The sequence below is a fragment of the Ciona robusta genome, chromosome 12 (genome assembly GCF_009617815.1).
Source record: "Ciona robusta chromosome 12, ASM961781v2".
Classification (NCBI taxonomy): Eukaryota; Metazoa; Chordata; class Ascidiacea; order Phlebobranchia; family Cionidae; genus Ciona; species Ciona robusta.
Genome location: NC_143246.1, coordinates 6,809,416 through 6,834,358, shown reverse-complemented (window position 1 = coordinate 6,834,358; position 24,943 = coordinate 6,809,416). Strand labels below are relative to the sequence as shown.

Here is a 24,943-nt window from a genome sequence, read left to right as displayed (position 1 = left end):
ACAATTTTCGATGTTTCTGTCACGCTGACCTGTAAACAATCGCCTCGTGTTACGTCATAATGGCGCAGGGGGCACAGTCGTACAGACAATTATATTGTTTTGTATCCGTCGCCTTTTACAATGATCGAATCGAAAAGTGACGTCATAATAGGACTTGCAGCGCGCAAACAATCGATAGACAACGAATAAAGCGGCTGCCGAAAAACGTTTCAAAGCGCATGCCCCTGTTCATTGAAAGATAATTCTATTTCCTTTAAGTTCTAACATCATTCCCTAAACCTCGTAAACAAAATCCAATTAAATGACGTCATAATTCTACAGCTGGTGACCGCGATGCTTACGTCATAATGCACGAGAACACATGTTTTGAAACACGAGGCCGAGCATGAATACTTACAGTTCCAACCTTATGCTACACAAATATTCTAGATGACATCATATATGTTTAGATACAAACTCAACATAGTAGAGCAAATAACACAACATTCCAAAACTTAACCAATATTTATCCCTCGTATATCAGAGGCTCAGCTTTGTTTCAAACTTCCACGTCTAACTCATGATATGCTATGTACACAACCTCACGGTATGTATGTACACTCTCAAACAGCAAACCCTGTGCTGCTATATAAACGACATTTCAAATTCCGACACAATTTTTGCCTACCAAAAACTTACATTTCTTTGTTGATATACACTGTAACCAAAACACATCCAGAAATTACATATTTCAGCCGTGAACTCTGCTATTATTACACGCTGCAACTTCCAACCAACATTTTGCCTCTTTCTCGCAGAACTGCAAAATCGTAGTCGCGCTTTACTACGCGCACTGTTTTGCACTTGCTTAACCTTACTACGGCTTCTCTCGTTTTACCTTCTTCTCGTGTATTCTCTCGCAACATAATTTGCAGAGCTGACGTCAGCAAGGAGTAAGATAGGACTTGATGATTGCGACTACACAGCATCCCAACTCTAATAACAAGCAATTTCTTTTACTTTGACTCATCTCCAAAGCGTCTGCTTACCAATACTGAAACAATATACTCTCTTACGGCTGTGGCAAAGGTTAATGACATTTCCCCAAAGGAATCGTGTCACAAATCTTTAAACTGACTACCTATCATTCTACAAAACCTGATTACAATACCTACTTTATTCGAAGAATAAATTTTAACTGGTCAGTCCTAACCTCAAGTCGCTAACCTGATAACTCAAAAGCAGTCGCAAGTTGCGTGTATAGTCACCATACATAGTATGCAACAGGGCGCCGCTGTTTAGTAATGTTTCAAGTCTAGACCCATTGTCATTGTTGGTGTATTTTTTCAAAGTTTACATGCTGTCGGGATATAGTGTAAAAAAAGTTGTCAAGCTTCTGTGGTTTAACGACAAGAATTATCTCCGAAAAGTCAAAACGAATCCGGACAAAAGAGAACTAACTTAGATGAAGATACGAGCTAAGTTGAACTAAACTGTGCTAAGTTGAACGTTACTGACATAACATAAGCAAACATTTGAGAAGACACTTGATAAACATTGTGAGGATTTATTAAGCAGCGTCAATTACACGATCTACATAATATTTGTGCAAAGAATGAAAATTATCCAGAACAGGCACTCACAGTAAACCACGATGACATCGTACCACGTAACAATACCCTTTGTTTCATACGATCAGGTTTGATTATGGCGTTCATTAATTTCATAGAAAAATAGAAATAATATAAAACATTGATTTTTCTTCCGCTCTCGAACATACTCGCTCTCTCGTGCCACCTATCGATTTAAGACTCGCCCTTTCAAGGGTTGACGTCATTATTATTGCGTCATTGATGACGTCATAAATCAGTGACGGAAGGAGAGCTTGTCTGCTCTAGTGAACGTTCCTCGGCGTCTTCAGAGATTGACATCATGGGACGGGTAGGGGTTCGACTTCGAGTGGAGAATCTATGAAAGAGATTAAAGATAAAATATTGTTTATTTTGGACAGATTTTAATACAGTTTTTACGCCATAACGACTGTTTTTTTCTTCCACAATTGCCACGTAGATTAAATAATCGCTAAGTTATAAGTGAATGAATTAATTAACATGACAGCTTTTTATTTCTAATTGTAAAAATCGCAATATAAAACAACAACCCAATTCCTCACCTTCCCCGATGTGAAATAGGGGGATGTTTCATGCCATGCGTGGTGCCAGCATACGACTTCCTATGTTCGGTATGACGGTTCGTTCGTCGTCCTGATCTTCCAGATGACATGGCGGCTCTCAAGTCACCAACTGATACAATGCGGGGACGTGGGGTGTCTGTATATAAGAGGATATATTTATTATTTATTTACAGATGGGGTTGGATCGCAATTTTTAAGTTAGTGTGTAACTTGTACTCAAAACCAGGTCCAAAGTGCGTGAGACAAATCCTCCATCGAATAAACAAGCTACATATTTATTATTTATTGTCAGATATGGGTAGATCGCAATTTAAGTTAGAGTGTTGTTTATACCGATAAGCAGGTGTGTGAAACAAATCGTTTGTGTTATGACGACTGTCGAATGAACAAGTTTCATTATTCATTCATTCAATTTCTGGGCGGGAGAAATCGACAATCATTAAAAACTAAAAAAAACAGCTAAAAACTGAGATACAGATTGAACATCGTGAATAAACAGTTGGGTTTACACAACCCATTCTTGTATTCGGTTGAATATTAAGATTAACATCTTACCAGGCCCATCTGGAACTTCCTCACTCTCATTGGCTGAGCCGTTGACGCGTGCATGCTGCTGATTGGTCAACTGTAATTTCTCAGTTGCCGTCATTTGTGTTCCTGTGCCTGATCTGTGGGGTGAAAGATCACGTTAATACTATTTCTATGCTCCAAAATAGAGATCTCTAAAGAACATATATTGCGTGGAGTTATATTTTAACTTTTAATATATAGGAACGAAAGAGATAATTTAATAATTCTGATTAAGTTGTTTCTTACCGACGTTTTATTTAACTAAGGCCTAAAAAAATTATCAGATTAATAGCACGCCTGATAGCAACAGTCTATATATGATACATAATATTGGTTTAAACGCCAGTTTTATTCTATTTCTTACTTTGAAAAACTTTGAAGCAGCAGGGCTTTGAAATCGTCCCTAGATGTCGCACCAGAGGAGGTTCGTCGCCGTCGATCAAGGCTCGAAAAATGTCTATGAGAAAAAGATGTTTTATAAAGCTTAATTAATTAAACATGATTCTCGCTTGTTACAAAACATGATGGATGCAGACAATATACGATTATGACGTCGCATACCTTCCATTATTCCTTCTTTCGAGAGTTGACACAGGACTTAATGTTGGAGATTTGATCACGTGATCGGGTGACGACGATCGAAGAGAACCGCGTAATCTAAAATATGACGTCATAAATAAAACGCGAAAAAATAAACAGTTGCACAATTTAAATACCCTGCATTGCGTATTATTTGCAAATTTATATTCTATATGGGCTAGGTACGAAAATATATAAAAGGATCCAGGATTTTAGCTAGATTTGACTCCTTAACCGAAACATATGTATAATGCAGTCGTAAACAAACATGCATCTGGATATTTACAGCAATTGAATATAGATTACAAACCTCTGCATTGAAGCGAGAAAATCTTTATTTTTAGTCGGTTTAGTTTCAATGCTATCAGCAGTGATGCTGTCTTGGTCTTCTGGTACTTCCCCGTTTGTAGAACTAATGACGTCATCACAGATTATTTCCGGTGGTGGAGTGACGACGTCATTCAATTCTAGCTCTTCTTTTGATTCGTCCTTGTTTTTCGGTGCCGCTTGTATAACTGTTTCTGTTTTCGCTTCATTTGTTGCAACTTCTGTTGTTTCTGTTATTGTTGTTGTTTCAGTAAATTGTACAGGTGACGACTCAAGCTTTGTTTTTGTAACTTTGAGTTTTTCTACCGGTTTTGTAGGGTCACAGTTTTCTATTGTAGATTTCGTTAATATTTCTACAACTTCAACTTTGCTTTTGACCTCTTCTGTTTGTGGCGTTGATTTTATATCCAATGGTTTGGGACTAGCAACTGCAATATCTTTTGCTTTACTGTTTTCGGCTGGTTTTACTGATAGTTCATCCTCTTTTAATTCTACTCTTGGCGACATCAGCTTTGGAGACGAAATTTCGCGGGGTTCGGGTGTCGGTCTTCTCGGGGAAGTAGCGCCCGAATTTCCCATGGTAGTCGTGCCAAAGAATGCGGCTCTTGCGTCTGCGGTACGACTGGACAGTCGAGGTTGTTTGCTTGTCTCAGTTTGGTGTTGCTTCGCACGTGTGTTCTCTTTCTCGGTGAAACTGGGCCTTGGGAGTATGGCAGGTTTTGGTCGCACCGCCGGTTTATTAGATTGAAGTTGCTGAAGTGGTTTCGATGCTTGGTTTACTGGTTGCTTTATGATGGCAGGTTTGGGGAGAGTTGGTGGCTTGGTTGGTGTTTTCGGCTTCGGGAAAACAACAGGTTTTGTAAGCTCCTGCTTTGTTGGAGACGCCGGGCTTTTAGTTGGAGAAGGCGGGTTATCTTCGGCATTTGTAATGTCAATTGTTGGTATGCTATCCTGCTTTACTGGCGAAGGTTGTGGACTTTTCATTGATTTTGAACGTGTTGGGGAAGTTACTGGTGTTTTAGTTGGTTCTCTTAACGATAAACGCTGACGACCCAACCCGAATGGGGAAACTGGTTCGTTTCTAGGAAGTGGTGATTTTTTAGTTGGTGAAAAACGTCTTGGAGAGACTGGTTCTTCCGACATCTTAGGTGAAGTTGGTTCGTTCAGTTGGTGAATGATGGATGAAGGCCTTACTGGCTTGGTGGCCACTTTTGGTTTTATAATCAAGGCAGATGGTTGAGAATTCACAACGACTTGTGGTGTTATTTTAGGTTTAATGTTATTAGAGGCAGACTCCCTTGTATTGGTTTCTGGTGGCGTTACATCCTTTATATTGGCTGGAGGTGTGGAGACTTTGATGGGAGATTGAAGATTTGAAGGCGAGGGACTCAAAAGTGACTGGGTTCTTGGGGAAGCAGATGACGTACTGGAGCATGACTCTGATTCCTTCCTGCTTAGCGTGTTGCGAGTTGGTGCAACAGGTTGAATGTTAACATTGTGAGAATCGTCTGAATCTGATGTTCGCTGCGAATTCTTTGATTCTAGAGAAGTCTTCTCGTAATCTGACAAGGGTTCCATGTAAGCAAGAATCTCTTTGGCCGCTTCGTGTCGTTTTAAACTTGAACATCTACGCGGTGGAGAAGGTTTCGGCGTCTTCTTTTCGTACTTTGACGTCGAATCGCTTGCCTGCTGTCTAAGCATTTGCTTGTGACGTAACCGCTCGTCGTTTGCGATGAAATCTGACCCGAAGAAATGTTTTGGTTGCTGCTGGGGCGGAGACATGGGCGTGGCTGAGAACACCGCGGCACTGCGGAGATCTGTGCTGAACACAGGGCTGTGTGGTGTGAATACGTTGTAAGGTTCCGCTACTAATTCTGCTTTAGTTAAACCGCTATCTCTGTGCATAGATGTGAAATAACCGTCCTGATCTTGCGAATATATTGAACTATTAAGGCTCCGAGCGTCGTCTTTAATATGGCCGTCATTTCCCCGCCTGTTGCCGAGAATAAGCAAGTCCATTGGCGAATTGAGCGCTGTTTTAGCGAGATGACTTTTTCTGGGCACGTAATCGTTGTTCATGAAGTTGTAAGCTCCGGAGGGAGTAGAGAACGTCAGTTTGCACGGCGAACCAACTTCTGAACGACTTATTATGATCGAAGAATCGGGCGTGGAAGTTCTTTCAGCAGTAGGAGGGCTACTAAGCGAAAGAATTGACGACATTGGCGAATGTTCCAAAGTGCTCAGTCTGCTGTTAAGTGAAGAATTCGATTCAGAAAGTTCAAGGGAATTGCCCAACATCCGAGAATCCGGGACGTCATAACCATTACTGTGACGTGTGCTTTTATTGGGTGGATGCTGTAACAGAAAACATTTAAATTAAAACTTGTCAAAGAAGGTTTTTATTAAATCAGTGACTTTAGAGAGAGGCCTCAACTTACTTGTTGTGGTTGGGTAATGTTATGATGTGGCAGTAATATCTCTGACGTAGTTGAGTGACGTGCACTTTCCGTACCACTCCAAAATCCAGAAGATATTCTGTCCTCGCCCTGTTACGTTAAACGTTTAAATTATTTGAATGTAACTTAAACACAAAGTAACATTTCATACACCAGTGTGAATACGAAGTTATATACGTGTATCAAACACAACACCAACGACTATCGTTGGCCTAACATGCGAGGATAAATAAGTTGCTTTCGTCCAATCTTTTTATAAGTGTTGTGACGTACCATATTATTCTTTTCGCGCATGAAAGCTTTGTCGTCATGGTCCATGCGCATTGGCATCACGTGACCGTTTGTCTTTTCATGCATGGTTACAGAAGGTGGAACTTTCGGCTGAAGAAACAACAATGTTAGTAACTGTCTTACGTAGAAGTAGTGAGCCAAACCCGGACTAAACCTAGACCGTTGAAAATAACCTCACCCGCATAGAAACCGTTCCACGTAAAGTAAAATAAGAGAAAATTGAAACTCTACAATTCTCAACCCATAACTGGCTCTAAACCCACGATATCTAGACCCTATGACCCTCTTATACCGCCAGGTTTAAACTGTCCAGATACGATTATTAGCAAGAACATGTTGGAACCTTATCAGGATAATTACAACTAAGCTACCATATGTATCACTATTGGTAATATGCCAAACGCCATTGGTGCAATAATGCAATACAAGATCATGTGTATACGCCACACAAATATATACCTTCTCATAATCGCGACTTTCCGTTGTAGTCTTTATGACGTCACCATCGTGATGTAATGTGACGTAAGCACCTCGTCGAATATGATCTCCGTTCATTATTGGTGGAGTCTAGATTTATAAAGAGACTTAAGAACTAATTTGCTGGACCATGTGCAACGAAATACGTAAAAAATCTAGTCAAACAGATAGTATACTAAGAGCCTAAAATGGGATTATAAGTCTTTAGCACTAGATCAGGTCATTCGCGGGATACATCACAGTTATTTTATTTAACTCCAGTAACAAAGCAATTACTTCCCAGTACTTTCACGCTAAACTATTCCTAACTGTGTTGACCAATATAAAGTAACCCACCGAGTGTCTGTTCTTCATGCGGCGTTTTATCGGTGATGCTGGCAACACTTTCACGTGTTCTGTTTGTATTTCGGCATTACGAGTATCACCGCGTGGTGGCGACGAAGAGTCTGTAAAGAAGCAAACCCTTTGAATTACAAACCGAACCAATTTTCTGTTGAGTTTTTCGCAACCTTTTATAATAAAATTAGCTGTTTTTATTGAATAATAAAGATCCAAGCAAAGCAGAATCTTTTCCACGGTTAAGTTCATGACAGTTAGCTGTCAATGGTTATCAATATAGGATTATGACGTAATAATTAAAGGTGTAAGGTTTCAATACCTGTAGGCGTGGCTTATTTTGAAGTTATTAATAGTGTGGATATGAAGTGAAAATATTAAAACTGCCTTTCTTAAAGTTTGGATAATACAAGGGGAAGGAACTGTGTATAGTCCTGAAGGGAAGAGACAAGTCTTTATTTGGTAGGGTGGGGTAAGATGAATAGCGTTGTACATAATGTAGCGTTAGAACAAAATTCCCCAATCGTGTTGTAACAGTTAATAATGCCCTTTTAGAGCCGTAAGAATACGGTTAGATAAATCAGTAAATATTCTTTGTTTACTGTCAAATGAAAAGAAAAAAAATAGATTGAAATCCGAACAATCTTACCCCAACCTATTATATATAAAGACAGGCTTGTATATTCAAAACGGACATGGCAACATTTACAAGTCGCAAAAATGGGCGATCTTGCTCAAGTGTTACAGGGTCCACGATCGTGCGAAGTATATTATTCTTACTTACCGCTACCAAGAGACTCCTCTCCCATAAAAGATGAAATGGAGTCTGAGTGTAAGCTGCTCGGTCGGTGGCGATTGTTCTCAACACCTGTAATTATGATGTAATGATGGTCATTATGATGTAGCGATATTTGAATGGGGTATGGGAAACGCACTCAAAGATCCAAGGTTCATTACTTGGAATATTACGCAATAAGGGGGATCGGTAACTCAGGGAAGTGTAATAGGTTCCTATAAAGTACACACACACACACACACACATATATATACATATATGTATATAGATATTACGCCCACGCGTCAGGTTTCATTAAAAGGATATTCATATTTGCATTTCTTCTAATTTGTTTCACTCGAAAAAACAAGAGAGCTCGTTTTGTTGATTCGCAAATAAATGTCGCTGGGCCGACACAAACCAGTCTGCCTCCTTGGTTCACACAGGGTCGATTGTATTGTGCGTAATAATGACAATAGTGCGCAAACAGGCGACGATTTACACGGTTCTTAGTGTGAATATATCGCGACGGAAACGGTTTCCGTAGTAATTCGAGAACCCGACGAAAATTGGAAGAAAATTGTCGACTGGATTATAAGCAGAGCGTAAAATTAACTCGACTTGCTGTTGTGAATATGTACATGATTGTTATTATAGAGGTTACATGTGGTATATAGTTACGCATAGATGCCTCATTTAAAGTGTCGCTGTACAACGTACTTGTTTAACCAATTCGTGAACATAGTGGATTTAAAATGATTAAGTGAGTGAAAAGTCAAATATACTGTATAGTATCGTAGGGTAAGATTGACCGCAACAGCAAATTACATCATGTATTACTGAAACGTGTTACGTGTTTAACGATTAATAACACTCTTTCATGGTCGTAAGAGTACGGTCATATATTTGTAAAAATGTTCACATATTAATCCATATTGTCCCAAAACATAAGACTACAGATGTCATATCTCACTTAATTCGTGTTGGATAGTCCCAGGAAGTGACGTTAGCGTTCGATGACGCTCCCGGAAGCGAGCTTGACTCTTCCTCCTCACGGAGCTGAAGGAGGACTTCTGTGATCTTCGGAGGTTGGCTCGTCTCTCAAACTGCGAGCCTGATGTATCTGTGAAGTTAAGAATGCGATTAGTATATAAGTCTGAAGCAGATGCTTTATATACGACTTTTGACACAAGACGTACATACAAACAGACAGACACACAAATGTATAGGTAGAAGTATATGTTGTTGCAACTAGAAGTATGATAGAGATCTTCTGGCAATAATTTGTTTTTGTGATCTCTAAATGGGACGACATTTCGTCTGCTATCCTGCTACACATTATTAGGCTATGCCAGTTAAACCTTTCGACACTTATAAATTTTTTATGATTTTACAAGATATATGCATTGTGCAATAAGTTCAATGATAATAAGATGATTAAGTGAATAAAAAGTAACGCAGGTGTAAAATTGCAGCAACAAGTGTGCAACGTTAATATTTCAATACCGGATTCAAAAATCCCACCCTTTAACACCTGGTGTACGAAAGCCAAATAAAACAAGCTCCCGGAATTGAACTTTGCAAACGATGAACTTCTTACCGTTTAAACACCTTCAAGGTTCCCAAATACAACAGCAATATTAATCTGTATTAACTAAGCTTAAATTGCTGTGGAAAAGCAATTACGTTTCAACATTCCAGTTTCACTACATACACTGTTTTAAAAAGCTGTTTATCTTTATTAACTTGGCATCTGCGCTTGCAACGTTACCTTCATTTCCGCGCAAGTAACTGGCTAAGCTTGCCAAACTACATTCTATCTCTTCACAGACATTGGCCATACGAAGCAGACAGAGGCTTGAATAACTGAGATAACGCACCACCGGCCATGCCTTGAGTAAGTGGCTCAATTGTACTTAATTACGGTCGCGCTGGATAATGGAACGTCTTGTATTCTAAACCAATGTACAACGACCCGCGCCCATTTATGGAGGGTTGACTCAACAAAATCTTGATTTTGCCGCTTTGTTGTTGTATTATTTCGTCACAAAACACCGATTTTGAAAGTAAACGCTGATCCGGTGTTATGACGTCACAAGTTAATTTACACATCGCGCGAAAGTTGAAACAACTCCCATATCGGTTTCCTGTTGAATTGGTAAGCCGCAGGAATTCAATGCGTTTTGAAAATTCCACTCCCGTATCAGTGACAAAGTAGGAGATTTTACGCCTTTGTTTTGCTCAAGCAAATGTAAATTAACACCATAACGCATGGCAGAGTTGCATAAACACTAGGGAGAAATGATCCGCAGATATGTGGTTACGTATCTTGCTGTGCAAGCAAATCATGTCGCATATTGTCGATGCCCAAATTAGGCAACTCCAAGTGCTAACGTTCAAAGCTAAATATCAGCGCTTTTTCTCTTTCACATTTTTGACAATATACATTACAACATGTGTAGGCTAAACTCCCTATTTTTAGATTAGATGTAAAAATAAAACTCTTCTTTTATGTAGTAAGGTCAAATTTCCTAAATATTCTTACTGCAACCCCTTTGAACCCTTCACGCCTTATCCTCGTTTTAAGAACGTTTCCACTTTAAGTGAACGAAGAAGCCATTACATATTCATCCATATTTCTTATAATGAATAAGAACAGTTGGACAAGGTTATAATATCGCATGATCCACATATGGTAAACCAAGTATAAATAAATCTGCTTTTCCGTGTTTATATATTAAATCCGAACCTTTAACCATAATCACAATAACATTGCCCACCTATCGTGACAGTCTCAATCCTATGTTGAGAAATCTCCTTTTCCATCTTCTGCCTTGGAGTTGGAAGTTGGGAATCATTCAGCGGAGTTGGGTTGTATAGATCACGTAGCTCCGGGGACGCAATAATGTTTGTCTGTGACGTAACATTAAGAACACTTTAAAATGCTTGTAGTCTACCACACGATACTTAAACACGAGATATAACATTGGAGTCTTGGATGATAGTATTTTCATTAACAAAAAACAAGTATTCCAGAAGGTTGGGATTCTAGAACTAAGATATCGTCTATTCGCTCTTGAGAGGCACTTGTGACGTCACACTTGGATCTTTAAGCGGGATTTAACAAGTGCTCACGTGATCACTTACTATTATGAGCGAACAATAGCAAGACAATCAGTAAAAGTAACGCAACAGCGATTGTGACGAAGCGTCTACACTTCATATGTGATAGATTCTCAAGTTTAAAGTTTAAAATTAGACCTTTAAAATTTTTCACCAAGTAAAGATATACCACTGCCTGGTTTGGCTTCGAACCCGTGTATTTATACCTTATGTATTTTAGGATATTTTCCTCAGAACTATTAGTTTGTTATCTATTTTTTCACACAGCAACTGTATACCAAACTTTACCATTACACGTCATCTCACCGTGGATTTTGCAGAAGAGAATGACTTTTGTTGTGACGTAGGCTCGTGTAACAATACCTTTGGATCGAACGATTTTGGGCGGGAAGGTTTTGAATAAGCTTGTGAACCACGCAACATGCCGTTCCAATCCTTTAATGTGGTATACCAGTTAAATAAAACTGTATATGCACTTTTAATTAGTAGTATACCTAGTTTACTAAGCAACGTTGCAATGAGTCATTAATTTTTTTACTTGATTTCAATTTTAAACTGAATTCCATCGTAACAACTTTTATAGAGTTATGTAACCTGGATATATGCAAGTATTGAACATTTTTTAACATCCAACAATTTATTCCACATAATATTGAATACAACACAAACATGCACATTATTAGATAATAGAATTAAACAGTAACATGAAACACTCACATTTTTAGCGAGTTGATGAAGATGGATCAAACATGGTGTTCGTGTGTCAGTCATGAACAAATCCTCGTCCACGGAGTCGGCTGAATGGTAGTGAAGATAAACAGGGACCTTCTGCTCATATTCCAAGTTCGATACGGCTGAAATAAAAACAAGCAGATATTATAAACATGTAACAAGGTGTATCTTATGTATTATGATGTATATTAGAAGAATTTTAAAATACATTCGAAACTATACAGTTATTTTTCAAATAAGTGCAATAATTAAACCCCGTTTCTACTGTCTCTGCACATAAATTGTTTTTTCTGATTCAGAAACGGCGTTGGATAATATTGCTATAATGGCACTGAATGAACATAGCAATGAAAGAACTGCATTGTAACATGGAGTAATGGATCTCCGATCAATAAACATGCGTATATGTTGGTACAGATGATTTTGTTTCCCTTGTGTTACACATAAGACAATATACCATTATTTTGGCTAACTATAACAACAAAATGTTCATAAGCCAACTTAGAAACAACTAGATAAGAATAAACATTCCATTAAGGTTACAAAGCGTTTTTATAACTCTGAAAAGCATTGGGACCGTCGGGTCGATTTCATTTGGAAAGTTGTGAATATTTCATTAGTTTCTGAAGCTTTTATGGCAAGATACACTTAGGAACGTTTTATCGCAAAGTGTGGAAATGGAATTGTTCCCAAAAGATAGACGATAAAGGTAAGGATCACACCATCCTTGATTAATTAGGACGTAACACCGAGATTAAATGTTTGCTCCCCCTTGGTGGATAATTAACATCCTGCACAAAGTGTGCAGCAAACACGTTTTACATTAAAAGCCCTGCGATAATGAATTAATTCTCAGCGTGTGTTAAACCACACAGTAATAAGTAACTCCGCCGATAAGGCTAAAGTGTGAAATTGCGAAACTGCCGAAAAGGGTCTCCACTAGACACGCGAACCAACGGTCGTTTAAATATACCGACCCCAAATGAACCCTTTGAATAAAACGGGATATTTGGAGCAGAAATCTTGAGGCCGGCTGTTATTTTAAGGATTTTAATTCAAACTCTTAAATCTCAACACCACAGCACGTGCTTTCGACATTTTGCTGACGCAATATTGATACTAAAAAAAACTTTAATCGTTTCTCCTAAACGTTTGACGAAAATACTATCGACTAAATGCCTGGGTAAAAAAAATAGACGCAAATAGGTATTGAAATCTTAAAATACTTAATTTCGGTTGTTTTGTCATGGTAGCTTAGAATAAAATCTAGCAATTACACGGTTACTTTGCTTCGTGTACGAGGGGAGTTACGTTAATACCACTTGTCCTGGTTGGAAATCGGTAATTAAGTGACGTATATGTGATGATGTGCCGATTTAAAGCGTCTGACTAAACCGTGAGGTAATGTGTGGACAGAAAGGCGTTACCGCGTGTTGTAGAGTTAAAATACACAACGTTTGCGGCCGTTGTATTTACTTAACCATGAAATATTGATAATTTCAATGAAATTACCAAAAGTAACAAGCAGTAAACAATGGCAATGTACCTGCGTCTCAACTACACTATAAAGCTAAGTATATTATAAGTACTATCTAAAGAAACGTGGCACATCGTTCCACCTGATTTCAACACAACAGTCTTTATATAGAATGAAGAGCACCCGCATTTACAATACACTATTCGGTCCAGCATATACTTACATTTCCAATAGTCTCTAGGTTTGTCTTTTTTACTTCGCCTTCTAGAATTACTCCGGTAAAAACTGGATTCATTTTCACGTTTTGTAAGGTAGTTCCCCATATTCGATACTACACTTGACCCTACAGGCAGCTTTTACTGAAACATTAACGATGAACCAAGACCTATTAGACACATGTACTGTTCAGCACAATTGTATAATCCATACACAACCTAGATATCCAGCTTACATATCGGTCTAGACTGACTGATATATCTATAACACCTGCGCCGATATGACAACACCTGCCTCATAACGGGCAAATCAATATAGAACCTGACCGGGCACACCCTTGAACGAGCAATATTCTTACGCACATAAAACACACTCAACTGGTAAAGAAAGAATACAACTCCGTTGGCTGACATTCTGAAAGCTCTGATAAGAACAAGTAGAGAAACTTATATTATATTATTTCGAAGTAGTTGAAATTTATAATAATATAACACTTTTTCCGAAAATGAGAACCTGGCATGCTGCTGCCTAAAACAGCGATTTTTTTAAATTTTAGCAGTCTTTTTTGGGCGGAATCAATTTCGTTTAGCATCCATCACCTCCAACTTTTAACACCGGACACCGTCTGCAAAAAGTTACTCTTACGCGCTACCATATCCAACGCAAAATTGCTATGTGAAAGTAAAGCGAGATAACCAGATGGTAGACTGTATGGTGTTACACTGTAGTTAAATCAACGTGGGAAAGAGGTCACTACTAATTTGCATGGGACACTCACCAAATGTAGAAACATCCGGCGTTGATTACATTGCTCACGTTCCTATCTATTTCGCCATGTGCTATTTGCGCAAGAAATGAAACGCAACGTATATGAGTAATATTGGTATTATTTGTCAAGACATTTTATCATTACCAATTACGCTAAAGACTGAACAGTATTAAACGTTTTAAAAAAAATCGAATGCAAATACAAAGCGATACGCCGATACATATTATTAATTTCGGTTCGTATTTATACCAACTGTCTTATAGGTCTAAGAGCCTGTTGTTTTGCAAAACTCAATTATTCTAACATTCTAACAAGTCTGTCTTATAGTGTCTGAAAATATGAATAACAAACATTCTGTCTCACCAAATCTATTACCCGCAACAATTTAATCATTCTAACAGGGGTGGATCCAATTTTCCGATTGACTTTAAATTGAGAAAACCTGTCAAGCTGGAAAATTGAATCACCTCCACACCGAAGCTCACACTCAGCATCCATAGTTCAACTAAGCGTTTGCTTTCTCCGATCGATCGCAGACCCCGCTTGGGTAAACACTTGACTTGTTCGTTTTAACCTGTTGTCCGCAATCGGATTACGTAATCCAACTAAACTCTTACTGTCTGGAATACGGAAACTCCAAAAACAGAGTTTGAAATAATTATTTCTTTCTTTTTTTTAATTGGAATATATGTAAATACATAAAACTCTATCAAAGACACTTTCTTTGCATTTTTACTCAAACATGGCGAAAAGCTTCAACGTTTTATTACCAACTAAACCCCCTACTGTCTGGAATATAGAAACTACAAAAAGCAGAGTTTCAAATATTCCTTTCTTCTTTTTTTTAATTCGAATAACTCTTCTTTCTTTTTACTTTTCCCATAAAAAATCTCGTCGCCCAAGTTTCTGGTAAGAACGTTTTACTTCGGCGTTGAGATTCGTAATCTAAACTATTCAACCTTCCTGTAGTACCCTGCATCTGCACTCACATACCAACATTCCCACATTCAGCATATGGTGCTAAAAGTAGGTCTGACCATCCATCTACGAACCGCGACGTGCATCGATAAGACAATCACTCCCTTATGACGACATAGAGCGGTGCCAGACCGAATTAAGATCCGACCTAGACGCAGTCATTAGGCAAGCATGGAATTAACTGGAAGTGGATCGTAAAACCGGTAGACAATTTTACAGGTCTGCGGTCTGCTAGAGTTTCCTTTTCCGTTTTCAACCAAACCTAATACACAGTGTCTACTTTATTTCACAAATTTAAATGTCCACGTAGTAAAGCCGCAGGACTGCCCGTCAGGTTGCAGAACACCACTACGCGCTATCTTGCTTACTATCAGTAACCGTAACTAATTATCGTAAAGTTAAACTTTAACTTAACATCACAACAGCATGAACCCGTGTGAAGATATTGCTTCCCACGAGTGCGACAAATTACATTAAACAATACCCACTGCAACCTATAAGCTTAGTTCAAGCTTAGTTTAACCGGAAAGTTGCCAAATATAGCAATAAACAACACTACAGAGCCCGAACACCATTTGTTTGCGTTGGTAGATTCGTCAAGTTAATGAGAATCCCGCCTTTCTTTTCAAATGTTGCTTCTCTTTTCTTTCGCAACAACCACTATTGTGACGACACTGTTGTTAACTTGACGTTGAATATTAACTATTGTCACGTCACACTTCAGCTAATATTGACCAGTTGGGAAAACGTGGCATAATCACTGAGCTGACGAGGCAATAATGCGATGTAATAAACACTTCAAGATACCTAAAACGTGAACCAAAACAAGTTTTAAAGGTGAAGGCCTATGGCTACGTGATTCATAGCTGTCTCGCGGAAAAACAAACTCTCTAAAGCAAACACGGTTGTCTGAATAAATCTGAAATAATATTTACACTGGTCCTATATTGTTCTGCCTGTCGAACTTCTTTATTCTATACACAAAGTAATATATTTGTCCAGGATTAGAAATAAACATGAGGAACAGAAATATATAATTTAAATCCCAATATAAACTACCCCAACAACGGCAGGAACACATGAAAGGATCGCCCCACCTACTGACTTCCATTAATAAAACAATTATTTTCTCCTAAGTAAAACTCCTTGCAGATTCCGCTTGAAATGCGCTTGTTTTACATTTCCCATGTTTTGTTTGTGGCAGGGTAATCTCATAATTGGGAGTAATCTCGGCTTTGGGGATTACCCAGTTAAATCATCGTATTTCGCGACATGATGACGGCAATTAATTGTCGCGCCTTTTGTTTCGCGATAATTGTCGCGACAGAAAATGTGACGTTTCAAGTGACGTTTCGCAATGACGTCATTACAGTGTGAAAAACGAATTCGATAGTGCTACGTCATTAAACGGAAGTGTAACTGGATCGAAAAACAAATTATCGAGTTAGGCGTAGAATGTGACGTAATAATCTCTTTTGTTGAAAGTGATCCAGTGACGAGCAACGGCGGCAACTGAATCAACCAACAAAGCAACAAGATATCAAATAACTTGAATCAACAACTAGCATCCTGTTTAACTTCTGCCACTAACCAACAAAGTACACAGAACAACTGAAGTCAAGTGCTTGTACCTGCAATCTCTGCTATACTGTAGCATTAGCAACAACCTCTATATCACAATTCATTACTCTTACAACTATAGCACTAGATATTCAACAACACAAGCTGACACTACAGTAGAGTAAATTATCATACAAACAATATTTATTAAATTAAAACTGAAACTTGTACGTTCGTACCGGAACAAAATAAATTTTGCAGCAAACGCATAAAATGTATTAAAATTATTGTTTTGGTAAGCTGGCTTGTTATTTACTACGAGCTAAAATCTGAAAACACGGTTTAAACCAAACCAACCTCGTCACCATCAGTTTACATTGCCTAGCCTTACAACAACAACTTAATCCAGGGAATGAATTAATCCATTAAGCTAAGTATAAAACAATGGAACTAATTGAATCGAATGCTATTGAACGACATACATGGTCTGTAATGAATTCTGTATAGCAAACTGAAGGTATATGAACACTGGTGTGCCGTGACGTTAGGTCCGTTAGAATAAAATATTAATGAAAGCGCCATTGCATATGCGCAGTAAAATTATTAACTTTAACTAATTACACACTGGACAACAGCGACCGCCAATTAAATAAGTCATAATTCCAAACTACCATTTTAAACGTGCAGTTATTGAAAAGCTGAAAGTGGAATACTGATCGCTAAAGTTATTGACATATGTCAATGGCATGACGTGCATTCATCATTTAATGCCAGTTTACCACGTGATTGTGATTACCCACGAGCGCCGTCTACCGGTGGGAAAATATAAGCCATCTGTTTGTTCAGGTTCCGAATGTATCACGCTTCTCTCTCTCTTATTTGTAACGGAAGAGAATAAAACGGCGGGAAAATTAGCTTGTGTTTTGGACGTATACCTGGGGAGACCACAGCGTAAACAATGCGTTTTTGCAAAACAACTTTGACTACGGGCCTTGCCACTAAACTATATCGAAAGAAACTATACTGAAATAAACAAAAAATATTGAAAAAACATTAGAACGATTTCAACACAATAGTTTCACAGAAGGGTTCCGTATATAGAACTTTTATAAACCATTATTTTAAACTAATTTAAACCTAAATAAAACGTTCCAATTCTTTCTTCGCGTAATGGGATTTTAAAATTCTGTTAAACCGTTTATAAGCCAACTGTGGTTTTAACGTGGTTGTAATTCTTGATGAAATGTGATAATTACTCCAGGTGGTTCAGCTTGAGAGCGGGAGTAATAGTGACAAAGAAACCTTGCATCTGACCTGCACACCGAAGCAGGCCACATTGAACACAATGGGGTGTTGGATATCTGGTTGGATTAAAAGAAAGAAGAATTCGAAAGAAATAGTTTCGTTCGATGGTTACAAATTCCTTTAATGACTAACTGCTACTCGGTGCAATCGTAAACCTTCATCGATATTTTACTCATTATTGGACTTGACACCCTAAGAGTGGGTAATGTAGCGAGTTGTCACTATTTAGCTTAATTCAGAAACGGTGAATAACCAACAACTACATACGAATATTAGTTACAAAATATATTCAACACTGATGTATAGAAAATGAGTTTTGGGATTAAGGCTGAATACCAGTAGCCGAACCGTGTATACCACAATGAATACATTGAAATTGAAAAACAAGTTTTGCGGAAGGCGGGGTAGCGGAGGGGGTGCACTCCTTTCCCTCGCCATGCACCAATGAGTTTACGTCACGGGGAGTGATGCCAGCTGCATAACAACGAAGGACCAAACCCATCGTTAAAATTTTCTCAGGCCACACGAGGAAACTTTTATAATAGAAAGTAAACACAATTCCTGAACTTGTAGGAATTAATCTATGAATCAGATCTTAAGACAAAATAAACATTTTTCTACGTTATTGAACACGGAAGCACTGCCCGCAAATGTTCGGTAAAATGTGTTGACAGAAAAGTGGATTTCCGAGAATGAACTGTTTTTCGCACGCGTTTCTCCACAAACTGTGCTATTTGCTGCAAATTGGCAGGTGCCTCGTGTTTTGCAACTAGGCTGCTAAGCTTTACTTTGCTGCGTTGGACAATTAACATATTTCAACTGCAAATAAAACTTTGTAAAGTTTTTTTATACAAATTTATGATCACAATCAGTTTATTTTAACCTTATATCCTTAATCTGCATGACCAGTATATCGCATCGTCCACGTAGCTATACGATGCTCAATACTTTACCAAACGCTATCATCGCAGTGTGTGGATAACCGGGCAGATGTTTAATTTTCACAGTCCATTAGTGACCACTCTGACTTGTAGCTACGTCCATTTAGACACTTGTCTTAAGACGTTCCAAGTACATTCAAGCATATCTTTACCAACACGTGTTTTAAAAGCGTCTATATGATAAAATTAAATGTGTACACACGGGAACTTATTAATCAGTTACTTAAACGTCACATTTATTACCGAGCCTTCGACTCAAGAAGTGTGAAAGCATATTCAGCGACTTTCTATGCAACGCTAAGCAAGACAAGGGTATTAGAAATCTGTATGAAGAGCAGAAAGTTTACATAGCGTTAGAGTTCAGTTTGTGTTTGCTAAGGCCTTGATTAATGTTGCTGTTTTAATAGAGAATCCACTGTTATAACGTCAATCTGTCACACTGATGAATCGAACCATGAATTCTATATAGAAAACGCATCAATACATTCTTTTAAAACAAAATTCTACTGGGTTTAAACCACACATTTTTCAAAACTGTCAAAATCAAATTAATTTGAAAGATGCGATTGTCAATATTAGCTTACAGTCGCTATTGTTGCGTGTTTGTGATGAAATGAAGCGATTTTACGACATCACAAAATATAGAAAGTGGATAACACGTGCTTTTATACGACTACGGACGAGTATAACAGATACGTGAAGCGTAAACCTTGTATAGAAGCAACCAATGTCTGGTTTTCCTCTTTTGTTAGATATAACTTGAATGTTGCAGATACGGCGGTTTTATTCCAACATTTCAGCTTAAAATCAAAACAATACGTCTGCCTGCTCTACCTAACTTAACAGAAACAACTAAAAATAACAATTTGAACCGACTTGACCATTAATTAGAATTTTCTACAAAATGTGCAAAAGTCAATACCGTTGAAGCACTTCTGCCCGCGTTTTTATAACGATTTTTTTGTATTTTATGTGAATTTTATACTTTATAGGGTTTCTTTGAAAAACCTTTTTTAAACAAGATTGCTAAATGATTAACGGTGGCAGTAGTAGGCAGAAGTACCTTTCGATCTGTACAGGATTATAGCTTGAAGCTTGAAGGACACTTTAGGATTGTGAGTGGTGCGTTATTCACTGCTGGCTGAGTATATATGTACGTTCAACCAACCAGACATTATGTCAGCGTGTTGATTTAGTTGTTAGGGGAAGATGGCCGTACGAAGATAAACTCTTCAAAAACAAGTATCTATAACTTTCATTTATATTTTGTCTCGAAACATGTCCTGATGATAAAACACACTGCATATTACAAACTAAGCCAGGAAAATGGTGAATATTCATCTTATATATTTGATTTTCAGCAGAAAATGAGTGTATTATATCACTTTCATTCATACATCTTTCAAAACTATTTCGTGCGAAAGATTTAAAAGATCTGTTACAAAGGCTTATAACCAAGTCAATCAACAAAAGTGATATAGTATGCATGTCTGCGTTAGGCAGCGGAGGTATACATCACTGAATTATCATGCTATATGTTAACAGCAAATAAAAAGGATTACAATTTAAATCAATAAAGAACAAAAAGACGTGAAAAAGCAAATATACTTAATCTTTTGTTAAAATAAATTATTGAATTTTCCCATTAACTCTGTATTAATAGCAACAGTATAAGTCAAAAGTGTTTTATATTGGAATATTAATGAGTTCCCAACTGACCGAAATTTATGAACCAGAGGAGTAACATTCATTCAAGTTTTACTTAGCTCGTGTTATTGTATGTTGGTGACCTAGGATAACATTCTGTATGGAGACGTGTACTAATATGTTGTTGGGAAAGCGGGCAACTTGTGTTTCGTGGGTTCGCAATTCCCATAACTTATTCAACTAACTGCTTTCAAGTTTTAATCCTATTTCAAAAATTTAAGGGATAAGCACGTGAAAGAATCGCATTGTTTCGCCACAATGGTCATAGTTAGCGGGAAGAGACATACGATACAACTCTACTGGCCAAAGACGTAACCGGATTGTGACGAAACAATACACTTTGTTGGAAAACAAACGAATCCGCGGCGTTCGCATTCAATCGATAGATTGTTGGGTAACAACGCAAGTGGAAACAAAATGCTTGGGGACAATTAAGTTCAATATTTAGTATCCAAGTACTTCTATATGGCGCAAATACAATGGCCTACTACGTAATCTTAAGAAAACTATAAGTTAATTTAAGAAATTGGTTTAACACACAAATATATCATGCACGAGTTTACTTATAAATAAACGGTTTTCTGGTTTAGATTCATAACGTTACTATAATAACACTTGCGTGGCGTAAAAATGCGATTAATCGAGTAGCGCGTTTGACAATTGAGAAAGGAAACGATAGCGGCGTATTGCTTCCATATAAGCGTAGAACGATGTAGCGGGGTTATAACGTTTCAAACCACCCAAGGTGAAGATCAGGTAATTATTACAAGCATATAAGGATGAAGGAATGTCTAAGTACGAATAACGTTTACGCTTGTTTTGGCGGTTTGTCATCGCATACAATGTAATAATAACTTTGCATTTTTCGGAAGATTAATGCGGTGTGTAAACTGGTGTAAAAAAATATAAAAACAAGCAAACGGGCCATCAATATATGATGGGGCTTTTAGTTTTCTTTTATCGACTTATTTGGTAGTAAACAAAGAATTTTTACAGAATTATATAACCGTAGCTTCGCGACTCTAAAATAGCGTTGTTAAGAAATATGGGGTTTAGGTGCCAACGGTGTCCCATCCTACCCCACAGTACTACATTGATGGTGTGGTACTGTTTTATTAAAAATATCCATAATAACTATGTTTATTTCTTAAATATGGAGTGATTCCATATCTCCAAGAATCGCAGCTATAAAAGGAAGTGTCTCACATAGTGTCAATAATAAAGATTAATGTTTTGAATCATTTTAAGAAATGGCCCGACGGGACCATCCATTCTATGCCGCTATACAATACTGACATACGGATAATCAAGCCGAGGGTTCCCAAGCTTAAGATAGATCGAAGTCAGATACATCTTATATATCAATACCGGCTTGCGGAACCGTTAATGCATGCTTCGAATAGATATTGGAACAAAGCCACGCAGTTGGCGGGAAAGAGGTCACGCTAGGGCCGCAAATATTTAAGCTTCGTGTCCCAAGGGGTAGTGGTACAACGTCTGACTCGGTAAACCCATTAGTCCGAAAGCATTGCACAATGTCTATTGGGCTGGGGACTTTTAAATTAAAACTCGCCACGCGATTAATGCGATTACGGCCGACGGTTTATTGCATAATCTTCTATGCTGTGCCAAGATTTGAGCATCAAAGGATGGATTATGATGTTCAAAGCGCGTGCTCTATCATTACAAGGCAGTGCCATGTAATATACCCACATCAAGCATATTTATAATACGAGTAAGCGAATTCTAGTTAAAGAGACACATTATACGATGTTAAACACGACAGCAATTTCTACTGCCCTATACAAGGTATAAGGTCATGACTTGGGTTATGTATTTATGTACAAGGTAAACATGATGTTTGACATTCTTTGCGATACATCATTAAGTGTCTTAGAACTGTATTTTATATAAGGGATACAATACAATCAATTCTTAAACATGCATGATGACTCAAATAGGAAATATATGGATGTTATGGTAATAATAGATTTCGGTCTTTACTTTCATAACAACAACATACAGCTCTCCTTATTTAGTTCAAGGTCTGTTTCACCTGAGTAGTAAACAATACTACCCCAGGGCACAACTGATTCATCACAATGACAATTCATTATTATTATGAAGTCACACTGACAATTACATTGTCATATTTACAATAATTACCACTCCGTTCGTTCAAGAATTACAACTACTAACTTTTTAATCACTATTATTTGAATACATGCAATTCAAATAAGGGACCAATTCCTCTCAAGTACAATTCAGTAAACCTTAGCAACTGTAATTTTGGAAGCTCAATGTTATTTCTAATTCATAAGCATGTTTCTTCTGTTTACTTTTGGTACAACATTGGCACTGCTAAGACGTCTTCTGCTTTCTAAACTGATCTGACAAAGTGTGCCTGAACTGAGACAAAAACTACATTTATAATCATAAATACTGAGAACAGACTGCAGAAATAAAAACTAACAAATTACACACCAGTTATAACACATGTATGTATAACTACATTACTAATGCCCTGACATGACACTTGTACTAAAACAACAATACATGATACAAAACAACACACAGTCTGTTAAAACTTAACAAAACTCACGTATTTGAACTTCTTTTGGGTTGAGGTTCGACACAATATCATCCAGCTGGTTTAATCTCATGTTAACTCTAATGCACCTCCTATAAACAATTAAACAACATTTAATATTTTTGATATTTTTACTGCATTTAATATAAAAACAAACCAGTGTGAAATGATTTGCTGAAAACCTATTTTTTTTTTTGCTATGTCCTTTATGAAGCTTTTAGTTATTTGATATGTGTATGGCGTTTAAACAATTATAGTTGAGTTTTGTGTATATAGTGGTCCACGATTCAAGATATTTATAGATAGTTTTAACCACTTTTTACATAAAACTACTGACTTTGCAGGTCTGCAGGTCAGTTTATTAATAAATATAAATTGAACATAACTGATTATGAGAAAGTCTATATAAAATTTATTGCATTCGTTCCATGTATTTCAATTTAATGCAAGTGTCATTTAAAATGTTGTATAACCTCTGGGGTTAAAAAACATAAGATGTACCTGTAGATTGCACTGAATTCTGTTTGTATTCCCCCAAACACATCTTCTGCGTGCGTTGTAAGGGATGAGAGTTGCCGGAGGGCATTAACAAGTGCGTTGTTCGATACCTGAACATGGGATGCAACATAAAGTATGATCTCAGTATATCACTATATAAGATACCCTTGATAAAACAACCATTATGTGATTATGAGGCTTATTAAGTTATGAGGCTTATTATGTCCATATATATATGTTGCAACTTTTTAATGTTCATGAAAAAGTTGGAATAAAAATAAAGTTTTAGTATTAGTCACTTAATGTAATAGAGTCAGGGTTGGATCTTAACCACAAACAAACAGCTGTCCGTATAAATGACCTTGGCCCCTGGGTATAGACATCCTGTATGGTGGTAAACAAGTATACAGAATGATATGCTCACAGGATTAGTAATCTCAAGCACACAATGCAGTACAATACAAACAAAACATACTGAAAACATAGTTCCAGTGAAGAACTCTATCACTAACCCCCAAACCCCAACTAAACCCCCATATTTTACTGCATAATCTATAATGCCAAGAATGTTTCTTCACTGGTGCCAAAAATACTTCCAGCAACTGAAGAACTTAGCAACATATTTAGGCAACTTACATCTTCCAGTTCACTGAATACTTTACCCGAATGAGCAGCTTCATGCCTTCGCAGCTTAACTGGTTCAACCCTTCTCTGGACAAAAGGCATCTTCTAGTATTTACACCATCTAACAATATTTAATAAACCTAACATTTGGCACTGTGAATACAAACATGAATAACCTGTACCATTTAAATAATGCAAGTTAATGCAATGAACCGACTTAAATAATGCAAGTTGAACCGACTTGAACTTGTTTCTCTAACTATACCACCTGCATAATGTTAAATTGGCCGTAACTAATTCAATCATAAACCGTTAAAATTAGGGTAAGGCTACGTGCACTGTACACTACGCAAATGTACGTGAACCACCTCTCACAAAATACAACACACACGCACGTGTGTTTCTTGTCATAACATGTACGGTGTACACCTTAAAACTA

The 24,943-nt window shown here is 37.5% G+C and overlaps 1 protein-coding gene across 3 annotated transcripts; it reads right to left on the bottom strand.

Moving 5' to 3' along the window:
• Window positions 1–1,530: 1,530 nt before the first annotated feature.
• LOC149727309 (uncharacterized) lies at window positions 1,531–24,679 on the bottom strand. 3 transcript variants are annotated; one of them, XM_089890161.1, is made up of 18 exons: window positions 24,517–24,679; window positions 23,884–23,990; window positions 23,395–23,474; window positions 11,825–11,961; window positions 11,414–11,542; window positions 10,765–10,897; window positions 8,958–9,107; window positions 7,994–8,077; window positions 7,210–7,319; window positions 6,856–6,963; window positions 6,379–6,486; window positions 6,088–6,195; window positions 3,633–6,004; window positions 3,305–3,400; window positions 3,108–3,200; window positions 2,729–2,841; window positions 2,153–2,309; window positions 1,531–1,947 (listed from the first exon to the last, which is right to left on the bottom strand). In XM_089890161.1, the coding sequence occupies exons 1-18, from the start codon at window positions 24,604–24,606 to the stop codon at window positions 1,839–1,841; spliced, it is 4,284 nt and encodes a 1,427-aa protein (XP_089746287.1). In that variant the 5' UTR covers window positions 24,607–24,679; the 3' UTR covers window positions 1,531–1,838. The 3 variants fall into 3 exon arrangements, with proteins under 3 accessions (XP_089746287.1, XP_089746288.1, XP_089746289.1); XM_089890162.1 differs by lacking the exon at window positions 8,958–9,107; XM_089890163.1 differs by lacking the exons at window positions 23,395–23,474; window positions 23,884–23,990; window positions 24,517–24,679 and adding an exon at window positions 13,540–17,352.
• Between the last annotated feature and the right edge of the window lie 264 nt (window positions 24,680–24,943).

What these genes read in the sequence shown, in the direction of transcription:
- LOC149727309 (XM_089890161.1), bottom strand. Translation starts at nt 24,606, where the DNA reads ATGCCTTTTGTCCAGAGAAGGGTTGAACCAGTTAAGCTGCGAAGGCAT. An exon ending in GACTATCCAACACGAATTAA is followed by an intron (nt 8,078 to 8,957) that starts GTGAGATATGAC and finishes TCATAATTACAG; the next exon opens with GTGTTGAGAACAATCGCCAC. An exon ending in AGAGGAGTCTCTTGGTAGCG is followed by an intron (nt 7,320 to 7,993) that starts GTAAGTAAGAAT and finishes GCTTCTTTACAG; the next exon opens with ACTCTTCGTCGCCACCACGC.